The sequence below is a fragment of the Rhipicephalus microplus genome, chromosome 4, assembly GCF_043290135.1.
Source record: "Rhipicephalus microplus isolate Deutch F79 chromosome 4, USDA_Rmic, whole genome shotgun sequence".
Classification (NCBI taxonomy): Eukaryota; Metazoa; Arthropoda; class Arachnida; order Ixodida; family Ixodidae; genus Rhipicephalus; species Rhipicephalus microplus.
In genome coordinates, this window is record NC_134703.1 from 155,986,631 (window position 1) to 156,008,782 (window position 22,152).

The 22,152-nt window shown below is 41.0% G+C and overlaps 1 protein-coding gene across 2 annotated transcripts in view; it reads left to right on the plus strand.

The window, feature by feature from the left end:
- The window catches only part of LOC119172430 (extended synaptotagmin-like protein 2), an 86,453-nt gene that overhangs the window by 7,015 nt on the left and 57,286 nt on the right, over positions 1 to 22,152 (plus strand). For both annotated transcript variants that reach the window (XM_075893798.1, XM_037423534.2), the window contains exons 3-7: positions 2,896 to 3,033; positions 16,097 to 16,173; positions 19,053 to 19,119; positions 19,527 to 19,616; positions 20,543 to 20,598. In XM_075893798.1, the coding sequence (XP_075749913.1) occupies positions 2,896 to 3,033; positions 16,097 to 16,173; positions 19,053 to 19,119; positions 19,527 to 19,616; positions 20,543 to 20,598 (428 nt within the window). The remainder of the gene's footprint in view (positions 1 to 2,895; positions 3,034 to 16,096; positions 16,174 to 19,052; positions 19,120 to 19,526; positions 19,617 to 20,542; positions 20,599 to 22,152) is intronic.

Sequence of the window (22,152 nt, forward strand, 5' to 3'; positions counted from 1 at the left end):
AACAAGCACCTCAAAATGGTACAAGACATGGTGAATCCTGTATTACAATGTGGAAATTAGATAAAATAGGCATTAAAAGACGTCGAAAGAAACAAAGCAAAACGTGCGAGGGCAAGAACAAAACATTTATGTGCAAGAAAAACACACTCCAGAGATACGCTTTATAGAATAATAAATGTAAAAGATACTATACCCCTCCAGTCACGAATTATGATGTGCTGTCAGAAACAAGTTAAGTTCGTGTGGCATAATTCCAAGGAACTCATTATTTCATTTCAAGTAAAAAAACGTAGGAAAATGCTGTTCCGTGAGAGTTCTGGTAATAAAAGTTAATGGGTTTGTAACTAAATATCTAATTATTTTGCCACCAGTCATCTTCAGTACCTCCATAAAAAGAATGCACTATTAGGCTCGAAACGCACGCACAGTTTGTTTTTTCGTTAGATTTGTTTTGAGCGAAGAAAAAAAAACTTTTCACGTCGGTCTTGGAACGCATCGCGTGGATCAATCGTCTAAAATGGTAGTGCGTCCAGCAAACTGATCCTCTGCAGCAATACACATGATAATGAAGTTAAATGATCACCATATGTCCACTCAGGCAGTGATGTTCCGTACTACGGCACAGAATTCTCATTCAGAGACATGAAAATTTTTTGTTTCAGAGATTTTTCTTTGCAAATGTTGACGAAATTCCCAGCATATTTCCCTGCACAAGAAAACTAATTTCTGCCCCCATCCACGCACACACATACTATAATTACACGTGTCTGACATATCGGCAACTTTTGAAATTATGACTAGCCCCTCCACTGTTGCAGAACAAAAGCGTGACTTTATTAATTCATATACTGTTAGTACACTGCAAATTGTGGGTTCAAGTCTAACACCAGTAGTGAACTAGAAATCGCTCTGTGTAAATATCAAAAAGAAATCTCAAGGGCTTTGCTTGCGTGGTGCATGTGCCAGTATTGATTACAGCAGGTGAAGGCACACTGTGACCGTTAATTATTGGTCGTCATAGGAAAGTCTAACCATTTCTGAAATTCTCTGCAATATCACAGATTCCCTTTTCCCCTTTGGCTCAAAATGACTGGTGAAAATTCCCCAAAAAAGGAAAAATTCCCTGCACGGAACATCACTGCACTCAAGGGGCCTGCACAAGTGTTCACACTAATCTTCAAGCCGTTTGATAGAACACACGGTGCGTGATGTGCCATTGAAGTTGGTGTCTCAATTTGTACACACTGTAACCGAAAGGAGTACATACAGTGAAAACTATATACAGTATCAGTACACCAATATCACAGGCAGAAGTGATATGATGGTTGTGAGATGTTAAAATTGACTTAGCGTAGGTGACATGTGGTGCTTTATAGGGTTAAAAGCAGTAATAAGAGATTGATAGATAGATATGTGGGGCTCAATGTCCCAAGACCACCATATGATTATGATAGATGCCGTAGTAGAGGGCTCTGGAAATTTCAACCACCTGGGGTTCTTTAACCTGCACCCAAATCTGGGCACACGGGCCTATAGCATTTTTGCCTCCATCGAAAATGCAGCCGCCGCAGCCGAGATTCGATCTCGCGACCTGCGGATCAGCAGCTGAGTACCTTAGCCAGTAATAGGAGAGCAGAATTAATTTTTGTGCTTATTGGTCGTGTAGTACTGGTTGAGATAAATGAGCAAAAATAATTAGACGATAAGCAGCACAAGTCCTCATATTTTTTTTGTGTTCCTTATCAGTTTATTGTTTCTGCTAATTTAAATGCGGAATAAGATATGAAGAAATGAACACTACACTGGAAAGCTGGCACAAGGTCGTGCTTACTGCGTGCCTCTGTAACAAGCCTTTGTTTCTGTAAAGGACGTACAGTTTGATGATATCTGACATATAATTCTAATAATTACATAATAAATTTGTACATGTCTCAATCGGCATGACTTGAAGTGTGGTAGCTTTTATCTGTGAAGCTTTCTATAGAAGAACACCATCCATTACTGTCAAAGCTTGTGGCCATAAGGTTATATTGAATTGTTTATTTTAATTAGGACTACAAGGTTTCCTGGTTGAATATATTTCGTGTTAGCATGTCAAACTCGGCACTAACAGAAGGGAAGAGAAAAAGAAACGATGATGCGGGGCTCTTGGTGTCATTTTCTTTGTTCTTTGTGTTGGTGGTGTGTTTCATTTACTACAATGCAATAATATTGGTGCACATTTGTATGTGTTGTATGAGGCGCACCTTGCTGGTCATATAAGTGTATCACTTTTCTCCATCAGTAGTTTAGGAGGTTCAAATGTGCAGTATCATCTTAGTAATGCGTATGCATTGTGCATGCCAAGAAGGGGTACATAAGCCATGAAATTGTATGGCTTAATTTCACAGAGGTTTATGTGATGCCTATGTGCATCTTTCCTTCAAATGCAAAGCATTACTTTTAGCTGTGAGCATGTGTGTTGAGAGAAGTGTTTATAGCCTCCATGAATTACATGCTGTTTATGAAACAAGTTTATTGGAATTTGCATACTTGGACTGTAGTTTCCTGTTAGTCATATTCAGTGTTAAGGGCAGAACTTATATGACTCCACGCGGCAGGAATGAACAAACACACACGCTCTAGCTTTCAACAATGCTTTAGTCGACTCTGGATCAAAAATATGTACATGTGATTACAGGCACTCGGCATGTGCATACAAGAAGTCATCAAGGCATGACTGTGCCTTTCTGGTTAAAGAAACAAAGGTGTGAAGACACAACCTTGGCCTAGCTTATGTGTAGCGGCTGATTTAATAATCAGCTGTGTCGTAGTTGCTTGTGTGCCGTTTCTGTTTTGCTGCTACACCAAACAGTAGATCGCTGCTCACTAAATTTTTCTCATCGTTCTTTACAGATACTGTGCCAATTCTGGCCCTTTGTAGGCGACTACGTCAAGGACCTTATTCTCGAGACAATCGAGCCGAGCGTGCGTTCTTCCCTGCCTGCATACCTGAGCAGCTTCAAGTTTGAGAGAATCGATCTGGGCGACGTGGTACGCATGCTTGCTTCTCGATCATTAAGATTTCAAGCATTGTAGATACAAAGTCGTCGCTTGGCACTAATTGTCAGGTGACAGTTAACTTCTATCGTGCTTGAACCTCTCTTCATTAAGTAATCAGAATTTTAATGTGATATCAGCCAAATGTTGGTCATATTTATATCAGAGTGCTTTTTATGAGTAAGGGTTCGAATCCGTGTGAGCACGTAATCACTTTGTTATGGCATGTTCAGTGCATTCCTGCTAGTGAAATTCATGTTAACAGGGGTGCATTCAGTCTACCGTCGTATGGAAAAATAAGAGAACCTTTCTAGACGGAAAATTGCTGGCTATTTCAAGCCTATTACAGCATGGAAAGTCATGTGGGGCTCTTTAAATAAATTAACTAATTTTCAGTTAGTTACTTCACTCATTCAATCATTTCTAAAAGTGCCTATGGACAGATCTAGGCCTTAGTAATGGTCCACCTTTGTTACACACAAGACTGAAAATATATAAATATGAGTGAAGGACAGAAATAAGAAAAAGAGCAAATACAGAGACTAAATACGCCACGATATGGCATACTGCAACAATTTTTGTTTTCTTTTGGTATGTGAAGTAGTGTTAGAGACGCAGGTATGCTGCAACTTTTCAGCGTGCATTCTACACATTCTAACATATATAAAGCTAGAGCTTGGAAAACGACGGACACTTTAGAGGGCACTCCTTTGCCAACAAGTGATTAACTAATGAAACGATAAATATGACGTTCTGAGACAGGAAGGTAGTACTGCTTTGTTGGCCAAAGGGACATAGTTCACAGCTTCATACCTCATTGTTACTAAATTGCGTCCGCCCTAATAATATCAATTTGCCCCATATTTGTAACAGGCATATACTATTTCTTACATGCTAATATTGGCAATGGACAGTTTAGGTTCATTGTGTTGCATACTTGATAGTTCCTCGCTATGCCAAGGTTTGCTTGTCTACTTGCTAAGGTTGAGAGGAAGGAATTAAAAGCAGGCCGTTTAATGCACGGAGCACAATTAAAGGTCTGTGAGAGGGGAGAAGTGGGTTCAGAGGGAAGAGAGGTATGGACAAAGTATTAGGTTTTTGCAGAGGCATGGTTGTGTGGGAGTAGTTGCGAGCTGATACTAGATGAACTGTGCTCATCAATGTTGGTGTAGAAAAGTAAATCTGTTATTGTCATGGTCAAAATTTGGAAATGTACTGATTGTTAATTGTAGCAATATAATTATATCTATAAACTAAATGCAGCTCTTAATTGGAGCTGCCAAAATAGGCGTACAGGCACTGCCCTAAGGCTAGTCTTACATGTGAGAATACATGGTTCATTCTCTTCTCGTAATACTTTGTGGGGCTCCTTTCAAACAAAGAAAAAGAGTTTGTAAGAGCTAAGGCTTTCAAGAATGTCTATTTTATCTTTTTAATGTCTCTATTATCTCTTTGCTGTGTAGGTGACAAGGTAGCCCTGTAACGAGATAATACACGACCGCATGCCACTGTTGTGAATGTAGGACATATGGGGGGTGGGGTAATCTTGTGCTTGTGGTCGCTATATGGGGACCAAAGATGATGTTTCACACTGCAAACATCCACTCCCTCCACACACAAAGCTCTTGACAGATAAGCTGCAAGGGTGTGTACATTTGTCCTCCTGCATTTGTGTGTAATAGTGTGACTGCGCAGCAACTTGATGTAATGGGAATCATGAACTTGATCCAAGATGGACACTAGAGAACAAGTAATAATAAGGAGGTCAAGGAGAAATTCCAGGTCGACAGACAGAGTCATCTTGTCACTTTACTCACTGCCCGTATTGATGGCAATAGTTTCAGCACTGCTGTTCATGACACTTTTTTTTGTGAACTCGTTTTTTTTTACTTGCCAAAACTGTACTTTCCCTCTTTCTGTACAAATATTTGGCACCTACGACTTGTAACACACTTGGACTTTGGAACACTCGAATGAGGCATTGGAGAATGGAGAGGATGAAATCTGGCATGTCTTTTCAGATGCGTGTGTCTGAGAAAAAGTCAACCCTGCTCAGCCCCATGATTGATACTTAGGCAGCAATCAGGATATGGAAGAGGACTCTATGCCACTCCTCTGCGGCAGTTTGCAACATTTTTTTGAATGGGGGAAGCCAAGCTTATGTCAGTCAAATCAGAATTGGATGTTTATGGAAGTTTTCTTGTGGAGAAAAGGGTGATTGCACAAACAATGTTGGAAAAAGACTCACAACTGCCACCCAGAAACTGAACATGTCAGGAGGAGGGGAATGGAAGGGTGGCCCTGCTGCAATAGTCTAGTGGTTATGGCACTATTAACCTGAAGGTTGTGGGATCTGATCCCGGCTGTGGCGACTGCATTCTTGATGAAAGCAAAAATGTTCGAGGCTCGTGTGCCTAGATTTATGTGCATGTCAAAGAACCCCAAATAGTCAAAATTTCCGGAGCCTTCCACTACGGTGTATCTCATAATCATAATGGGGTTTTGGGACGTTAAACGCCAGATAATATGAGAGGTTCAAAAGTGCCATAGTTCACAGGCTACAAGGCTCTAACCACCAGCTACAGAAGAAGTGTGCGGTACATCTATCGTGCTGTCTGGGCAACCTGCTTTCATTCTTGCTCGAGGAATGGTGCGAGACATAGAATGAACCTTAATTGCTGAACATCAAGATATATCTTCTGTGCTCAAAGGTGATGTTTGCTACACAAACTGTTGTTGAGACAGTGAAATAAATCGCTGTCTTATGACTGACTCAGCTTAGCAAGTTTCGAGGACAGCTACTTGATGTAGACGAGTCTGTTCATCATTGATGTTACAGGGTCTACTCCTCATTTACATATTTTGCGCTGTCTTCATTTTCACGATCAGTAACTTTCTTCTGCATTCGAGCAATGCTAAGGCAAATAATTGGTTATGCTTTCAGATGCGTAATACCACACAGCTGTTCCAGGGCTGACATTCCCGTGAAACAGTTCAGAAAGAATGATCAATCAGTCATGATCATATTATACATTAGTAATTGATGTTTTTATGTTCAAAAGTGCAAAAGTGGAAGTTTTGATAGAGTACTTAGTTACGCTAGACAGGTTTAGTACTGCCATATAGGTATTGCCAGAAAACATAAAGCATACAAGCGTCAGCAGTTGACGTTCAGCACTGTATTGTACACCCAACAGCAAACATTCGTGGGACGTGCAGTTTTACAGAAACCTATACTCCTGCTTTCGCAGGAAACATAGCCTCAGATCACATGTTCCAGTCTGTAGTAGTTAATGACAGCAATCCAGTTACTCGTTACATTAAGTATGCAATTTCTAACACAGCAAAAATGATCATTTCTAGTGAAGCTCACATTCTTTACACTTTTGCTATTTGGTACACAGTTATGGCCTCTTTCTGATGACAAATGTCAGTTAGCTGCTTTATTAATTTGTCACTCAGACTCTGCCTGCTGTGTCAAGATGTATGAAGAATGTCTAGGTCATTGAATGAATCATCAATTTGATTGTAACTTTAATGCAACATGCTTCATGTTTACTTTGTGTTGTTTTAGTTACGACTTGCACTTGCCCCTATTCTCCAAGTGCTAGAATGAAATTCTGCTTTTCATGCAAAGTATTACACGAGAAGCCCCACAGTGTTCTGCAAGTTCATTCACTTGCTCTCACATATTTCCCGTTTGTTGTATAAAACACTATCTTAAGTTACCTTAACATATGTTGCCACTGTTGAAATTGATGTTTTTTTCAAAGAAAGCGAACTTCTACTTTGATTATTTTAAAAGGGCCCTGCAACACTTTTTGAGCAAGGTCAGAAAACGCTGCCGGTCAGTAGTAGAGGCTCCTTACCACACACGAGCCAAATATTATAGCGCAGCACGTGGCCTGGAATTCACAATAAATGATCAAAGTCAGCTAAAAATTGCTTTCTCTTTTCTCTGCAAATGACAAACGCTCACAAATCACCCGTAAAAAGTCTGTCTATCAGCCATTGGCTGATTTGAACATGGCACACTCAGTCGTTACAGAGATCGCCGCGGGAGGCCGTGAATTCTCCACGCGTGCACGTGCGATCACACTAAACAAGCGGCGCACTCGAATAAAAAAAAAAGAAAAGATGCTAAAGGTCATGAGGCACGTGTGACGCTTTTCTTAGCCCTGCCATCTCTCTCTGCTTAGCTTCCAGCACTTTCGTCAGGATAAGAGAAGAGAGCATGCAATCGCAGCATGTGACAAATCTTTTGTAACTTTACTCGCACTGGACATATTCTTAAAATTTTTGCGGTGTTGACTTTGTGAGGCCATAAGGTCTTCCAGTCAGTTCATTTCATGGTTTCTTAAAGAAGTGTTTCTGGGCCCCTTTAAAAATCTACAGACATTCAAAATTGTGCTGTAGAAAAAATGACATCTCCATGTGGTTTTGTTCAAGAGTTGTGTTGGTTTTTACAACTACCAATAGACCTCCTCAAAACTAAAACTGATATTTTTTGAAAACGAAACCTACATTTTCATTAGCGTCTCTCATAATCATATGGTGGTTTTGGGACGTTAAACCCCACATATCAATCAAATCAATTACATTTTCATTAGAAAAACGAACCTATGTTTGCATTCAAATTCATGGGAATGCTTAGATTAGTTGGTAAAAAATTATGCTAAAGCTTAATATGGCTGAGCAATGGTAATCACAGCCAATTTTAATTCCAAGTTGCCCTAATTGCCATGTTGGGGCACACAAAGTAACATCATGTTTACACTGTACCAATGTCTTGTATGAAGCTATTTCTTTGTCACTTCAGTATTCTATATAGTTGTCTTACGGAATAAAACAAGATATGGCTAAGTTTCGAGCAAAACAAAGGCCTAAACACAAAATGTGAAAAGTTGCTGTGCTTGCAACCGAGTCAAAGCTGTGGGCACAGCACAATACAAGCACCGGGGAGGTTCTTACATAGACACACTGAACAAAGCGAAGGATGTGTAGGCAGAGCTCCGTTTAGACAAAATATTTTGAGGCAATATACCTGCTGGAAAACTCAATATGCAACTTAATGCTTCATATGCGATGTTTTGGCAGCGTGTCCCTAAAGATGTCCATGCAGACTCTAGACTTTTTGTTTGGACGATAAGATTATGTATGTCAGTTTAGCAATCGAAATAATGGCTCGATCAGTATATTGAGACAGGCCGGTGTCCATACTGGCTACAGCAGCATGGTAGCTTGTCTCGGCAAAAACAAAACTCACTTGACGAATGCCAGCCGAAAGCCAATGGCTGACAAAAAAAACAAGCTTCAAAAGAAATAGGAGCGACTAAGCCATGTAACAGTCAGCTCATGGCCGCTAAGGGAGGTCCCAGCTATGAGCCTGGTGGTTTTTAGCATCCCAAAATTTTTCAATGATTCATATAGTAACATGTTTGGAAAACTTGTTTGTTGTCTTCTTCAAAAGCGCACGTGACCGCCATAGACGACTTGGACGAGTGGTGCAAAGTAATTCGAAATGAAAAGCAAATGTACACCAAAACTGTCGCCAGAACAGATGATACCCCTGAAGTAGACGCTCGCCTTCTCCACCTGTGGGAAGCAAGAAGAAACCTCACTAAAAGATGGAAAAGGCAAAAGCGAAATAAGAAACTCAAAGCGAAAATTGAAGAAATAACGCAGCAAGCCGAACAGTACGCTAATAAACTCTCGACAGCCAACTGGGAACAATTTTGCGATTCACTAAATGGAACCCTAGGAACAGCAAAGACATGGAATATCCTAAGAGCCATGATTGACCCTCTGAAAACTAAACGCGAAGGACAAAAATCTCTAGAAAGATTATTGCACACATATCCAGGCACAAGAGATGACCTGCTTCAAGACATCTATATTAAGTGTTTCGGCGCCCGAGCCATCACAGCCCCTTACCAGGCTAAATACACTGGGCTCCCAAACTCGGAACTGGATGCACCTTTCACGCATGCCGAGGTCAGAGCGGCAATCATCAGCATGAAATGCAACACAGCGCCTGGGGCGGACCAAATCACCAATGCCATGATTCGCAACATGAATGACGAAGCCATAACAGCGCTTCTAAACTTCATTAACAAACACTGGGTGAATGGCACTATACCACAGCAATGGAAGCATGCTGTAATCATTATGATACCCAAACCAGGAAAGAAATTGGCAATAGAAAACCTCAGGCCAATCTCTCTTACCTCGTGCTTAGGCAAAGTGTTTGAGAGATTAATAAATGCCAGACTTCAACGGCACCTTGAACAAAATAACTTGTTGCCAAACACCATGTTTGGTTTCCGCTCGAACCTTTCTACACAGGACATCCTTCTGCTTTTAAAGGAGGAAGTACTAACAAATGTTCCAAAAGCAGGAGAAAACATTGTCATGGCCATCGACATAAAAGGCGCTTTTGACAACGTAAGCCATAAGGCCATATTAGATGGGCTAGCAGCGACAAACTGCGGTCAAAGGACGTACAAATATGTACAGAACTTCCTTACTAAAAGAACCGCTGTTATCAGATTAGGAGAACACGAATCCAATGTCTTCCACCCACCGAGCAAAGGCACACCACAAGGCGCTGTGATCTCGCCTACGCTTTTCAACATAGCCATGATTGGTCTAGCCAAAAAACTGGAAGGTATTCCCGACATCCGACACTCCTTCTATGCGGATGACATCACTGTATGGACAACCAAGGGTAGCTTGGCGGAAAAAGAAGAGCGGCTTCAACTGGCAGCTAAAACCATCGAAGATTACACTAAAGAAAGAGGGCTTCAGTGCTCAGCAGACAAATCGGAACTCATTGGGTTCTCCAAGAGTAAAGAACGAAGGACAGACCCGAGCCTCCGCCTTGAGGTCAAGCTAGACGGCAATATTATACCAGAGAAAACAACTGTTCGGATCTTAGGTATGTGGTTACAGTCCAATCAGCGATGTCTCCACACACTGAATATGCTTAAACGAACAGTTCAACAAATTGTTCGTATGATAGTTCGAATAACGAACAATCGTGCTGGACTGAAAGAACAAGACGTGCTTCGTTTGGTAAAGAGCTTAGTCATCAGCAGACTAACATACTCGCTACCCTACCACAACATGAATAGAGAGGAGAAAGAAAAAGCAGACAAAATAATAAGGATGGCGTATAAAGCAGCTCTGCGACTACCACAAAGCACTTCAACTGCGAAGCTATTTGCGCTCGGACTTCACAATATATTTGATGAGTTGGCTGAGGCACAAGTAACCACCCAGATTAACCGCCTGCTACAGACGACAACCGGCAGAAAACTTCTTCAGAGGATCGGCCTCGGCGAACAAGTACAGGCACATGGAAGAGCTAAGGAATTGTCGTGCGCAGTCAGAGCCTGGTACAAAATATGTCCCCTACCGAAGAACATGGACCCAATCTTACATGCTGGAAGACGTAAAGCAAGAGCCGCTTACATAGATAAACAGACAAAATATCTGAATACGGCGAGATTTACTGACGCTGCACCATATCAGGTAAATGCAAAGAACATGGTGGCCGTGGTCACAGACCGAAAAGGAAACGTCACAAGTTGTGCCTCCATAGCCCAAGCCTCTATCACAGAAGCGGAGGAGATAGCGATCGCGCTGGCAATCAAGGAGGGCAGGGAGCGAAAAACCCCAATGACAATAATCACAGACTCGAAGGCTGCATGTAGAAATTACAAAAAAGGTAGAATATGTATGAAGGCCTTCCAAATTCTAACCAAAGCTCACAAGGACTTCCCAATTGAATACACCCAAACCATTATCTGGGCGCCAGGGCACGAGGGCGTCACCGGGAACCAGTTTGCGGATGAGGCGGCTCGAGGCTTCACAGATTACCGAGCTTCCTTGCACACTGCAATTGAGGATCCAACGCCCCTAGACCCTAACTTTGGTGCAATTCTTCAGTATTACAGGGACAATAGAAAAGTGTATCCAGCACCGCATAAGAAACTTACAGCAATGGAATCGGTGGCATTACGCAGAATCCAAACAAACACATACAGGAACTTACACAGGCTGCATGTATTCTACCCCACAGCATACAAAAATATATGTCCGTGGTGTGGGTCCACACCAACTCTGTTTCACATCACGTGGGAGTGTACGCATCACAATGAAGAACACCACAACATGAACAACACAGAGGAACAATGGGAGGCGCTGCTGTCCAGCTCGGCCATTGTTGATCAGCGCTGGCTGGTCCAACGGGTAGAGATGATGGCTAGGGCCAGCGGAGCCCTGGAATAGGGGCCCGACCATTTGGAATGCTCCGCGTTATGCGCAAATAAAGTTTTCTCTCTCTCTCTCTCTCTCTCTCTCTCTCTCTGTCTTCTTCAAAACTTCATCTTTAGTTGTTCTTTATTGAATTAAAAATCATAACTTTGAAATGATCCATTATGTTTTAATAAAACTTCACATGCTTTTTTATGGAATATTAATCTATGTAATGAACTAGGATAATTGAAAACCACAAATAAATTTTGATGCTACTATAAAGTTTTGACTGCAGTGGTTTTTGCAACCACCTAAAACTAAATAATTTTAGTTTTTCAGCCATAGTATGTTTACTATTGATGACAGTACAAAGATTTTATTTCATTACAGAGCTTTATGGAACAGCTACATTGCTGCCAAGCAATTTTTGTTTTTGTATTTCAGGATTGGTACTTATCCCACTTTGTGTGGTGGGCATATTTTAGGTAATTTCTGTAAATACATTTTGATTAGTTGCTTTTTTCTTGCCCAACATACTTGAAGTGTGTTCTTAAACAGTGCATTATCACACAAACACAAAACAATCAGTTTAGGATCGAAATCTAGGAAGATTAAAAAAAAAATTGGTAGCTTACTTTAACACAGTGGTGCCCAAAAAATGATAAAAGAAAGGGATACGAAGTTGATAGTTTACGCTACGTTTTATAGCTCTTTCTTTGTGCTGTCATCTTTGTTGCGCACCACTGGGCTATAATGAGCTGCCAACTCGCCCAGCAGTCTGTTCTTTTCAACTATTTTATTGTAGGAATGTAGAAAAATGACTGTACCAATGCAAGTTGTGACAACAAATTGTCAGGATAAAACAGGCACAAGGTTGAAAATGTTAGTGATTGCCCCACAGTCTTCATGTCAAGGACAGTAGACTGGAGGAGTCAATACGGCCCCCTTGTGTAAGCCCGATGTTGTTGGTTTGATTTCCAGCAACGGTCACATTGGAAAGGGTGCAAAATGCAAGAACCCTTGTGAACTCTGGCTGAGGCACAAGTTAAAAAAAAGAAACATGCGGTGATGATTATTCTGAAGTCTTTTTCTGGGGCATGCTACATTGGTTTCATGTGTCCAGTAAGCCAAATCCTGGAAGGAAGTTTTTATTCTTATTATTCGACACAGATTGATTCAATTGGAAGCGAAGCTGACATTATTCATTTCACACACATTTGTGGCCTTTGGGTCGACATTTCGTACGTTCTGTGTTTGTATCTGAGGCCAACTGCCTTGTTTTTTGTCAGTATCCATGTCTTCCTTCACGACTATTGTGTTGTAAGTGTGTTAGCGATGTTTTTCAGCTGCCTCCACAGGGTGGTTTCTGGGTTTGTAGTGGCTGCAAAATTGCATATTTATACTGCTGCTTTAGCCAAACACCTTTTGACTGCGTCGCCTTAGAATAGTGCGTGTGCATGCCTCATTCATATGATATGTTATGCAATATGTTAGGCAACTAAAGCAGCTGCAGATGTTTCGTTGTCGACACTGAAGTCACAGATTCGATTCCCAATCATGGTGGCTGCATTCTTATTCTGGCAAGATGCTCACGGGCTTAAATTTGCATAGGCATTAAAACATTGATGTTTGAAATTCTCACTACAGCAACTTTCGTAGGTTATCAAGGTTACTGTTTATATTTTCAGTTAACTACTGGACCTTGGCTATCAAAAAGTTCACATTTTATTTCTTTAAAAATTTAATTATGACTGAAAATGTTTCTCAAGTTCTGTTGTAACCCAATGATTGACTTATATGTGCATACGTAAAGAGACTGTTCTTTTTAGCATATGCTGGGTTACATGGTTTGTATTGCACAAGAAAAAAAAATTCACTTCTGCTGGCTGTTGGGAGCAGATTTAGGCATTTAACCTTATAAATTTCAAGAAAGCATCTCCTCGCTATTCAAAAATCAATAAATTGAAGAATCAGGCTCATGATTGCTCTGACAATAACAAAAGTGTCACGAATGTTTAGATTTCTGTTGTTTCAACACCTACTGTGCACAAAATTTATGTTTATTGTAAATAAGGCTTTTGAAACAAAAATTGGATAACCAGTAAGGGAATGCATCATATTTATCTCTTTTAATTCATATAACAAATGCACTTTGTAAAGTAGTTATCAATGTGGTTTTATTGCATTTGGATGTTGTAGTCTTCACATTGCTATATTTATTTAAAGCAGATTGTCAAAACAGAATAACAGATTTTCTGGTAATATCTTTACAGAGGAAACTGAAGCCCTTATGAAAATTTTCCTTCCAAGATATGACAGAGTTTAGCAGTCTTTCTTTAAATGCAGAAAATTTCGTAGAAGTAGCTCTTATCTAATGAGAATGTCTCAATTTCACATGCGTATGAACTGGGACATTTAATATTTTATACATTTATTCGTTCACTTATTTCCTTACCTCCGAGAAAAGTTAGCATTTACTGAAGGAAACATATGCAGTATATATTCATACGCATATTAACACATTTATCAGATGTAGTGGAAAGAAGGAAAGAGCTTTGTTTTGAGCCTGGCGTGTTGGTGGGGTGAACCAATGGCCCAGCCTAGGTGATGGCCTGGAGCCCTTGAGTCCTGGTTACTTCCACAGCCTGCGAGACAGCCCACATCTGATCTGCAAGGGTGGAGCTTCCCAGCGTGGTAGCTTTGCAGGTTGCGCAAAGGCTGTCACTAGAGGTCGCATTCTCGTTATTGGCTCTAATCTATCGACATTCTCATAATAGATGCTTTAGAGGGGCTCTGGATTCATAGCGCTTGTCCCTTATTGTGTATATATAAATATATATATATTACCATCTCCAGACTAACGGCCTCACAGAGCGCTCCCATCGAACTTTGACCGGCATGGTATCTATGTATATCAATGCCGACCACACCAACTGGGATACCATCCTGCCATTCGTGACTTTTGCGTACAATACCGCTACGCAGCGCACCACAGGCTATTCCCCATTCTTTCTCGTCTATGGCCGTCAACCAACATCTCCGCTCGACATCTCCTTTTTTGACGTCCCTGTGAACTCGTCATCGTCATCGAGGGAGCACTTAATCTCTCGCCTGGCCGATTGTCGCCGACGCGCCCACCTCAATACACAGGCAAGCCAACAAGAGCGGAAGACTCGCTACGATGGCGTACACCGCGTAGTTCACTTCAATACTGGAGACGAAGTACTGTTGTGGACCCCAACGCGGGTTCCCGGCCTGTGTGATAAGTTTCACTCACGTTTCATCGGCCCCTACGCTATAGTCGAGCAGACGTCCCCTGTTAACTATCGAGTAACCCCTGTTGTCATGCCTTCCGACGGCCGTTTTCGTGGTACGGAGGTTGTTCACGTGTCACGCTTAAAACCATTCGTGCGCCGTACACCACCGTGATAAACAGCGGCCTAAGTGGCCGCTTCCACGCGAGGGGGAAATTAGTGTAAGCACAATATTGAGGACGTTTGACCTTCATCTTCTTCATCTGTATATAATCATCATCACGAAAAACGTCGTCTTCGTTCGAAGGGTTGATAAGGCGATTCGGCCTAATAAACGCCGTCGAGACTCCAACGCTGCTACTGTCTGACAATATATATGTGTATGTATATATATATATATATATATATATATATATATATATATATATATATATATATATATATATATATATATATATATATATATATATATATATATATATATATATATATATATATGGCTATATTCTGTGCGAGAGTTCAAGATTAGGATACGTCCTAGTTTGTTGCTATGGATGAACCACGATACCAGGAGTTTTCTTTTCCTCCCACCTCCTTCGTTCCCGAACCACCACCGTCGCCTTGTGGAAGCTGGCTCTGGATCAAAGGTGGGGAAAAAGAAAAACTGAAATCGTTCATCCGTTCCAACAAATTGGCTTGCAACAACCACTGCCTCGTACCTGACGTATACAAGGGCATGTGTGACTAGCAGTGGACTGGCCGAACTACGCTCGTTTGGTGCCAGTGTACACCAAAGATGCCACCTGCATAGGTGGCGAAACGTCTACGCAATTTTGTTATATTTTTGTTAAAGGAGTTCTACAAAACTACAGAAAATGTGTTCATCGGTAGTCGAAGGCCCCAAAAATATGCAAGCCAAATATTATAGCGCAGCATGTGTACTCGAATTTACAATAAATTCTTAAAGTCAGCTGAAATTTGCTTTCTCTTCTCTGGGCAAATCATGCTACATACTCAAAAATAAATGCCTGACAGGGCCAAGTATTACACCATTGGCTGATTTGAGCATAAAGAGAGAACGAGCAAAAATGCTGAAGGTCACGAAGTGCGCGTGATGCAGTTTTCTCCCGTGCTATCTCTCCCTGTTTAGCTTCCCGCGCTTTTCATTGGGACGAGAGAAGGGAGAATGCAAGTGCAGCATGCGACAAATCTTTGTAACTCCCCTAGTACTGGAGGGATATTTAAACATATTTAGGACGGTCAAATCATGAGGCAACAAGCTTGCTTAGTGAGTATATTCCATGGCATCTTGGAAGAGTGTTGCATTGCCCCTTTGTTGGAGTAAATCTTTTGGAATCATATATTTCTTTCTTTATAGCAACAGGGCTGTTCAAATAACTAATAGCCTCTTATAACAGTGTTTTTTATAAAGATGTGTGATTCAGCAGTAGACTGGGCTTTCTTTGATGGTTCTGGTTGTGTAATTCTTTTTCATTTCTTTTTTGTATGCCACTAGTGCAATACCCTTCTTTGCACTTGTGCAGCCTCCTCGGATTGGAGGAGTAAAAGTGTACAAGGAGAATGTGTCCAGAAGTGAGGTCATCATGGACATGGAGTTGTTGTAAGTTTAACTCTCTAACAGTTTGTACTTGCTGTTGGGAATAAACCTAAGTATAACGAAATTGATGAATCCTGGAAAAATTCATTATAAAGAGGATTACGTTATGTGCAGGTTTGGTACGAAAATAAGAAAATTAAGTGCAGTAAAAAATGCGTTATTATTGTGACTGCAATTATATGGACACACTCCGTTGGTTTTTGTCGTGCTGCCATGTTCCGTAACAAGTCTTAATTGATAACATGCCCCCGTGCATTGCAATATTTAAACGTGTTAAAGTGCGCAAGCGCTGTTGAAGTAGAGATCAAATGAGCCAGCCCTTCTCTATCGCCTGGAAGGCGCATTCAATAACATCCCCTCGCGTGTTGTGTTAGAACTGCCGTCGAATGCTCAGACAGAAAGGACACTTGCTGTCTTGAACGAGCATAAAAAAACAAGAGGAGGGGTGGAAGAGGAGGGGGAGGGGATCGCGCTAGTAGCAACAGTAAATTTTAAAGGGCGCCGTTGCGATCGCTAGTGCACGTGCTATCTCGGCAAGCATCAGTGCACTTTCAATGCGAAAAGACTGTGAAAAGAGCACTTCTTTCTGGAGCAGCCGTATTTGCTTCCGTGATATAGGATCCAAAAGAGTTGGCTACCAGCCTTATCTCGTATAACATTACAATTTGTTGCTATTGCATTTACTGCATTGCATTCATCGTGCCATTGTGTTGTTACCAGAGCTAACCGGGAAGGCCCGCGAATTCGCGTTGCGGCACGAAGCGCATGACGAGTCGACCTTTGTAGATCCGTCATTGTCACCGTGGTGGCCGACGATCAGCGCCTAATCTGACATCCCCTCGGTGGTGGCGACACGATTGTCTGCATTAAAAAAAAAAGCAAAGCTGAATGCCGTCAAAAGCCACACCATGCGCGTGAGCTGAAACCATGTACGCCTGCACGACATCGAAAAAGAAGAGCGAACAACACTTATACCGTGGAAAAATATCCGGTAAAGCGCCCTACATATGCAGCGCGGCCCTACATATGGGACGCTAACTAAAACCGGGGCACTTCCAACACAAAAGTACATTTATTTTTTGTTTTTGATTTGGAAGGAGGGGGAGGGCACGTCCGCCCATGCGCCCGCAGGGGAATGAATAGTTCGCAAGACGCAGGCCCACCTGCCATCCATGCCCGCCTCGTGCCATCGCGTTGGAGTCGCCAAGGCCATGAGTGTGCCGATGCTCATGCCCAAATGACAAAATCAGGGGCCAAATTCCTAGATTGCCCATGGCGAAAATCGTTATATCAAGAATGTTTTTCACTGTTACTTTGCTATATAGAGGTCGCAAATGCGTGTGCTTCTACAAATTAACGGTGGCTGGGGAATAGAAAGACTTCATTATATTGAGGAATTAGTTATATGGAGATTTGTTATAAGCCAATGAAACTGTAATAGTTGCATGTTTTGTATCATCAACAACAGACATAGTGAAAAACAAAAAGGGGGGAGGGGATTGCTTGTTCTTTTTCTGCGTTCTTCCTGCGCTCATGTTTTTTTTAAACAAGTACCTACAGCGCCACGGGGCGTTGTTGTAGGGGGTAGACGGGAAAAAATAATCACATGTGATTATTTTTTTGAAAGAATATATATTCACAGAAAGACAAAGATAAAAAATTTGAGCTAATAAGAAAGCAGTATATGCAACAATAAAAATTGTTGACAATTCAGGCACAATGTCATCAAAAGAAGAAAAGAAAAAAGAAATTAATACAAGACAGCACAAGCAAGAGCCAAGGGACAGCTAGCTTATAGCTCCTGGGAAGTTTGAATTTGAGCTAATTTTCGTTAACACCGTATTTTGCAATTTCTGACTCTGAAACCAAGAAGTAACATACTTGCCATGTTTTTTTCATACTCTGCAGCAGGCATGGCAGGGCAAACATGATATCAAGAGCTGTTATTATTATTAATATTACTATTATTATTTTTTGCACTGGATGTTTAGTTAGGGTCTTTGGTCAATATTGAAAGTTGGATATCGTTAGACCATGCAGAAAATTGGTTTATCATGAACATGGTCATCAAGGTGTGTGGCCCATAGCATGAAACAGTCGTGAAAGTAGAACTGTGTAAAAATATCCTTGAATTATCTGTGAAATCTTATGCACTTGTTGCCTGTTCGAAGTGCCCACAACACAGTTGCCGCGTACTAGGCCGCAATCAAGTGGAACCTCATTGACTGCTAGTTCTTGTGCCCACTGTACTTTGTTAATTTCTTGGCAAGTTGAGACTAATGCATCAAACTAAATTATACTTAATTAGTTTAAATTGGAAAACTGGAAGGTGTGATGTACCAGAAAAGGTCCTCTAATCATTAACTTTTGAGGCATGCCTACAGGAAACTTAAAGCACGAATAATAATAATCTCCTCCCCAGCCTTTGCTTTTTCAGCACAACTTCTACGCGAAGTGGTCAAAGCTATGCTCGATTTTCCCCAATTCTCTGCCGGTGGGCCATAGATCATTGAGCTGTGTGCATATTTTCAGTTGATTGATGTGCAGCCAAGTGCTGCTACCAACTTGACCACTCTTTTGTGTTTCTTCTTGCTCATAAAACACTAAGCCAACCCAATTGGCAACGCAAGGGATGTATTAAAACAGCATCACGTACCAAAACCAGGTCTGCTGAAATGTCACCATGTCACCACACTGCAATGTATAGTGATGCACAGTTTTAAAAATACTTTAAGCTGAGTGTTTGAATAAGTGCAAATCATTCGGAAGACACAATGTAGCATCTCGATAGGCTTGTAAAAGAAAAATCAAAATAATTTCATTGCCCCTCAATGTGTCGGTTGTAGAGCCCCCATTTTTCGTCCTTTTTTTCTATTTCACAGCTACTGCGGTGACTGCAAGTTTAGCATCAAAGTTAAAGGTTTCAAGGCTGGAATTCGAGACCTCCAGGTAAGTCACCTGCACCTTTTCTTTGCTTGGCTGTTTGGCAATGGGTGGCGTGTGGTAAGTAAGCCCAAAATGCATTTCATGAAAGAGTCCGAGTGAACTTCACTTCTTTTTGCCAACATACGCTTGAGGGTGTTCAGCAACATCAGTAATTGTATAGTGATTTATACCTGCAGTGGTAGCTTCTGTTACATACTTATATTTTTGGTGTGCTTGCATTGTGTACAAAAGCAGTAAAAAAAAGTGTTGTCATTGTGCTGTTGTGCATTACTTGAATGGACACATTGTAAGGATAGTTGTTGTTGTGAATCAGCACGAAAGGCAATGCATTGCAATTTTCGGAGTGTAGAGTGAGAACTCTAGCGGTTGGCTCGAGCACTGACCTAAGTGTTATCTGTCCTCTCCTTCAGATACATGGGCACGTACGGGTGGTGATGCGGCCCCTTACTAAGCAGATGCCCCTGGTCGGTGGTGTGACCGTCTTTTTCCTCAGACCTCCCGTAAGTATGCATAGAGTACCTGTGTATAAAGCTGGCTCTCATGCATAGCATCACTGAATATCAACAATAAATTCTTGAGCATTTATTGTACCTGGTCACACACATTGCTGTCACCATACACATAGATCACTGGATATTTTGTGCAGCTTTGACCCTGTTGGCACCGTTTCGTTTGTCATTGTTACGCCTTGAAATTGTAATGTGACCTTCCTTCCAGCTGGATTCTCTGTTCTCAATGCTGTCATTGTATGCAAATGCCTGTTCCATACAGCATTTAAAACATGATGGCTGATTTGTAATCTGGCTTTCTCTTCCAACTAATGAAATGCAGTTATGTCGAGCCACTCAACTTGCGGAAAAAGTTTCAGCGGATTCATTTGCTATGCTCGCTTGTGACGAAAAAGCCTCCTTTGGATTTCTATGAGCACCCGTTCCCGCTAGATAACAGACTAACGCAATATTTCAAACCACATTTCTCAATACAATACTAGGCTAGAGTGCATACACTTCTTTCTTTCCTAGAACAATTACAGAACAGAATGGAATGACATGCACTAAATTCATTGCTAATTGTGTCCAAGATATTACATGAATTCTTAGTTTGACCTACCCTGTTACATCTATTTACATACCGTGCCTGGGCCTGTTCAAAGCATACACTATGTAATAATGGAAAAAATGAGCAGACAAACAGACAGAAACACACACCACTGCATTATCAGTGAACACCTGTTTGGCATTCTTCACAATAAAAAATGATGGCAGTGCCAGTGTTTGTCTCCTTTTCAATTTTTCATGTGTACTAATTTACAAGGTCATTTGGTGCATACTTATGGTGACTGATAACATTGTCAATGACATGCTATTTGTGAGAATTTGTTACCCCTGATGAGGAATGTACAATTTTGATATGTGTTGCTTTGCAGGCTATTGATTTCACCCTGACAAATTTGGGACAAGTCTTGGAAGTTCCGGGACTCAAGTGAGTTGGTTGCCTCTGTAGTGCTAAGTGAGATAGCAATGTTGAGGGTAACATGTGAAAGCAGCAGCAACCATTTCATAGTTTTGCAGCAGTGCATAGGAAATCGTGTGAGATGGCTGCAGAGCTTTTATGGCATACATTATCGGGAATTGGTTATACCTGTAATGAAGCCTGATTAACAGAGCGTGCATGAAAGACACAGCACATTGACATTAGTAGACAAGTGCTAAACTTGCAACAGAACAGGGGAGCACAGAACAGAAGCATCTTGCTGCTATAACTTGTATCTAGGCTTGTGTAAATATTCGAGCACTTCTGATATTCAAAATAATATTGCAGTAATCGAATTTACTTCGACTCGAATTTAAGATATTTGCAAATTTTGAAGTATTCGAAATGAACAAATAAGTATAGTAATCCGCATGCAAGCTTTTTGTAAAGGTGGTTTCACTGTAATGGATTGATGCTGTTTTATGAGTACATTTGTCCAGGGGAAATTCACGCTGCCGCAAAGCCATACTTCGTGGTTGAATGAACATATTACTTTCACGTTGATTCAACTTTTGTTTTTTAATTTAGGAGCTTGCTGTACCGGCTAGTCGGGTGTAATAAATTTTAAAATGCAATATATTTTACAGGTTATCACTTGCATTCTACCTAAAGTCAAACCCTGCCACTATTCAAAGTTTTTTCCACCTTCTTCAAACCAAAGAAAATGACATCCGCACATGCCTCATTTCATTTCTTATTGCGTAGCTTGATTAGGTCATGACAAATGTGCTAAATTTTCTTTATAACAGAAGATATATACTATTCAAGTTCGATTCGAAATTATTTGACCAAATCACAATCGCTTCAAGTTCGCTTTGAACATAAAAATTACTATTTACACAAGCCTACCTACTTCTATTGTATTTCTTGTGTACTACGGAATTTCGCCAACTAGTCTTGGTACGTAATTTTTATTTTGATCACATTTTTAATCCTCCTAACAAAGTGCTGGGGGCTATGCGGAGCAATAGCCACCAGAAATTCAGACAAAATAGAAAAAAGCTACACATAGTTGGGGTTTTGAAGTTCATAAAATGCTCGACAGACTTTACTTGAATGCTCCTTTTTACTTCTTAAAACATATACATAAGACGCAACTCAACATTGTGTTATCGCTCACTCGCAGACTCCGGGTAGCGCGACAGTAGGTTTAGAGAAGGAAGACGAAAAAGGCGTTCTGTGTATAGCTGATTTTAAAACACGCTGTTTCACTGTCGCAAGTTGCTTCTATCTTTTGTTCATGTGGCACCGTGACAATATGTTCAGGATTTCTGAAAAAATAAATGTTTGTGAGCTCGGTGCTAGTTTGTCAGCTTTACTGTGTCTATGTTTTTGTGTTCACACTGTGGTTTCAGCATGAATATTCGCCAGCCCACAATTCTGCTGATGAACCCCTTTGGGTATACTGCGCAAGATCATAAACTGCAAGGGAACTGTTTAAAATAATAACTAACCTGAGAATAGGGACGGGTCGACAGCCTTTTTGAAGCGAAGGGCTCAGTT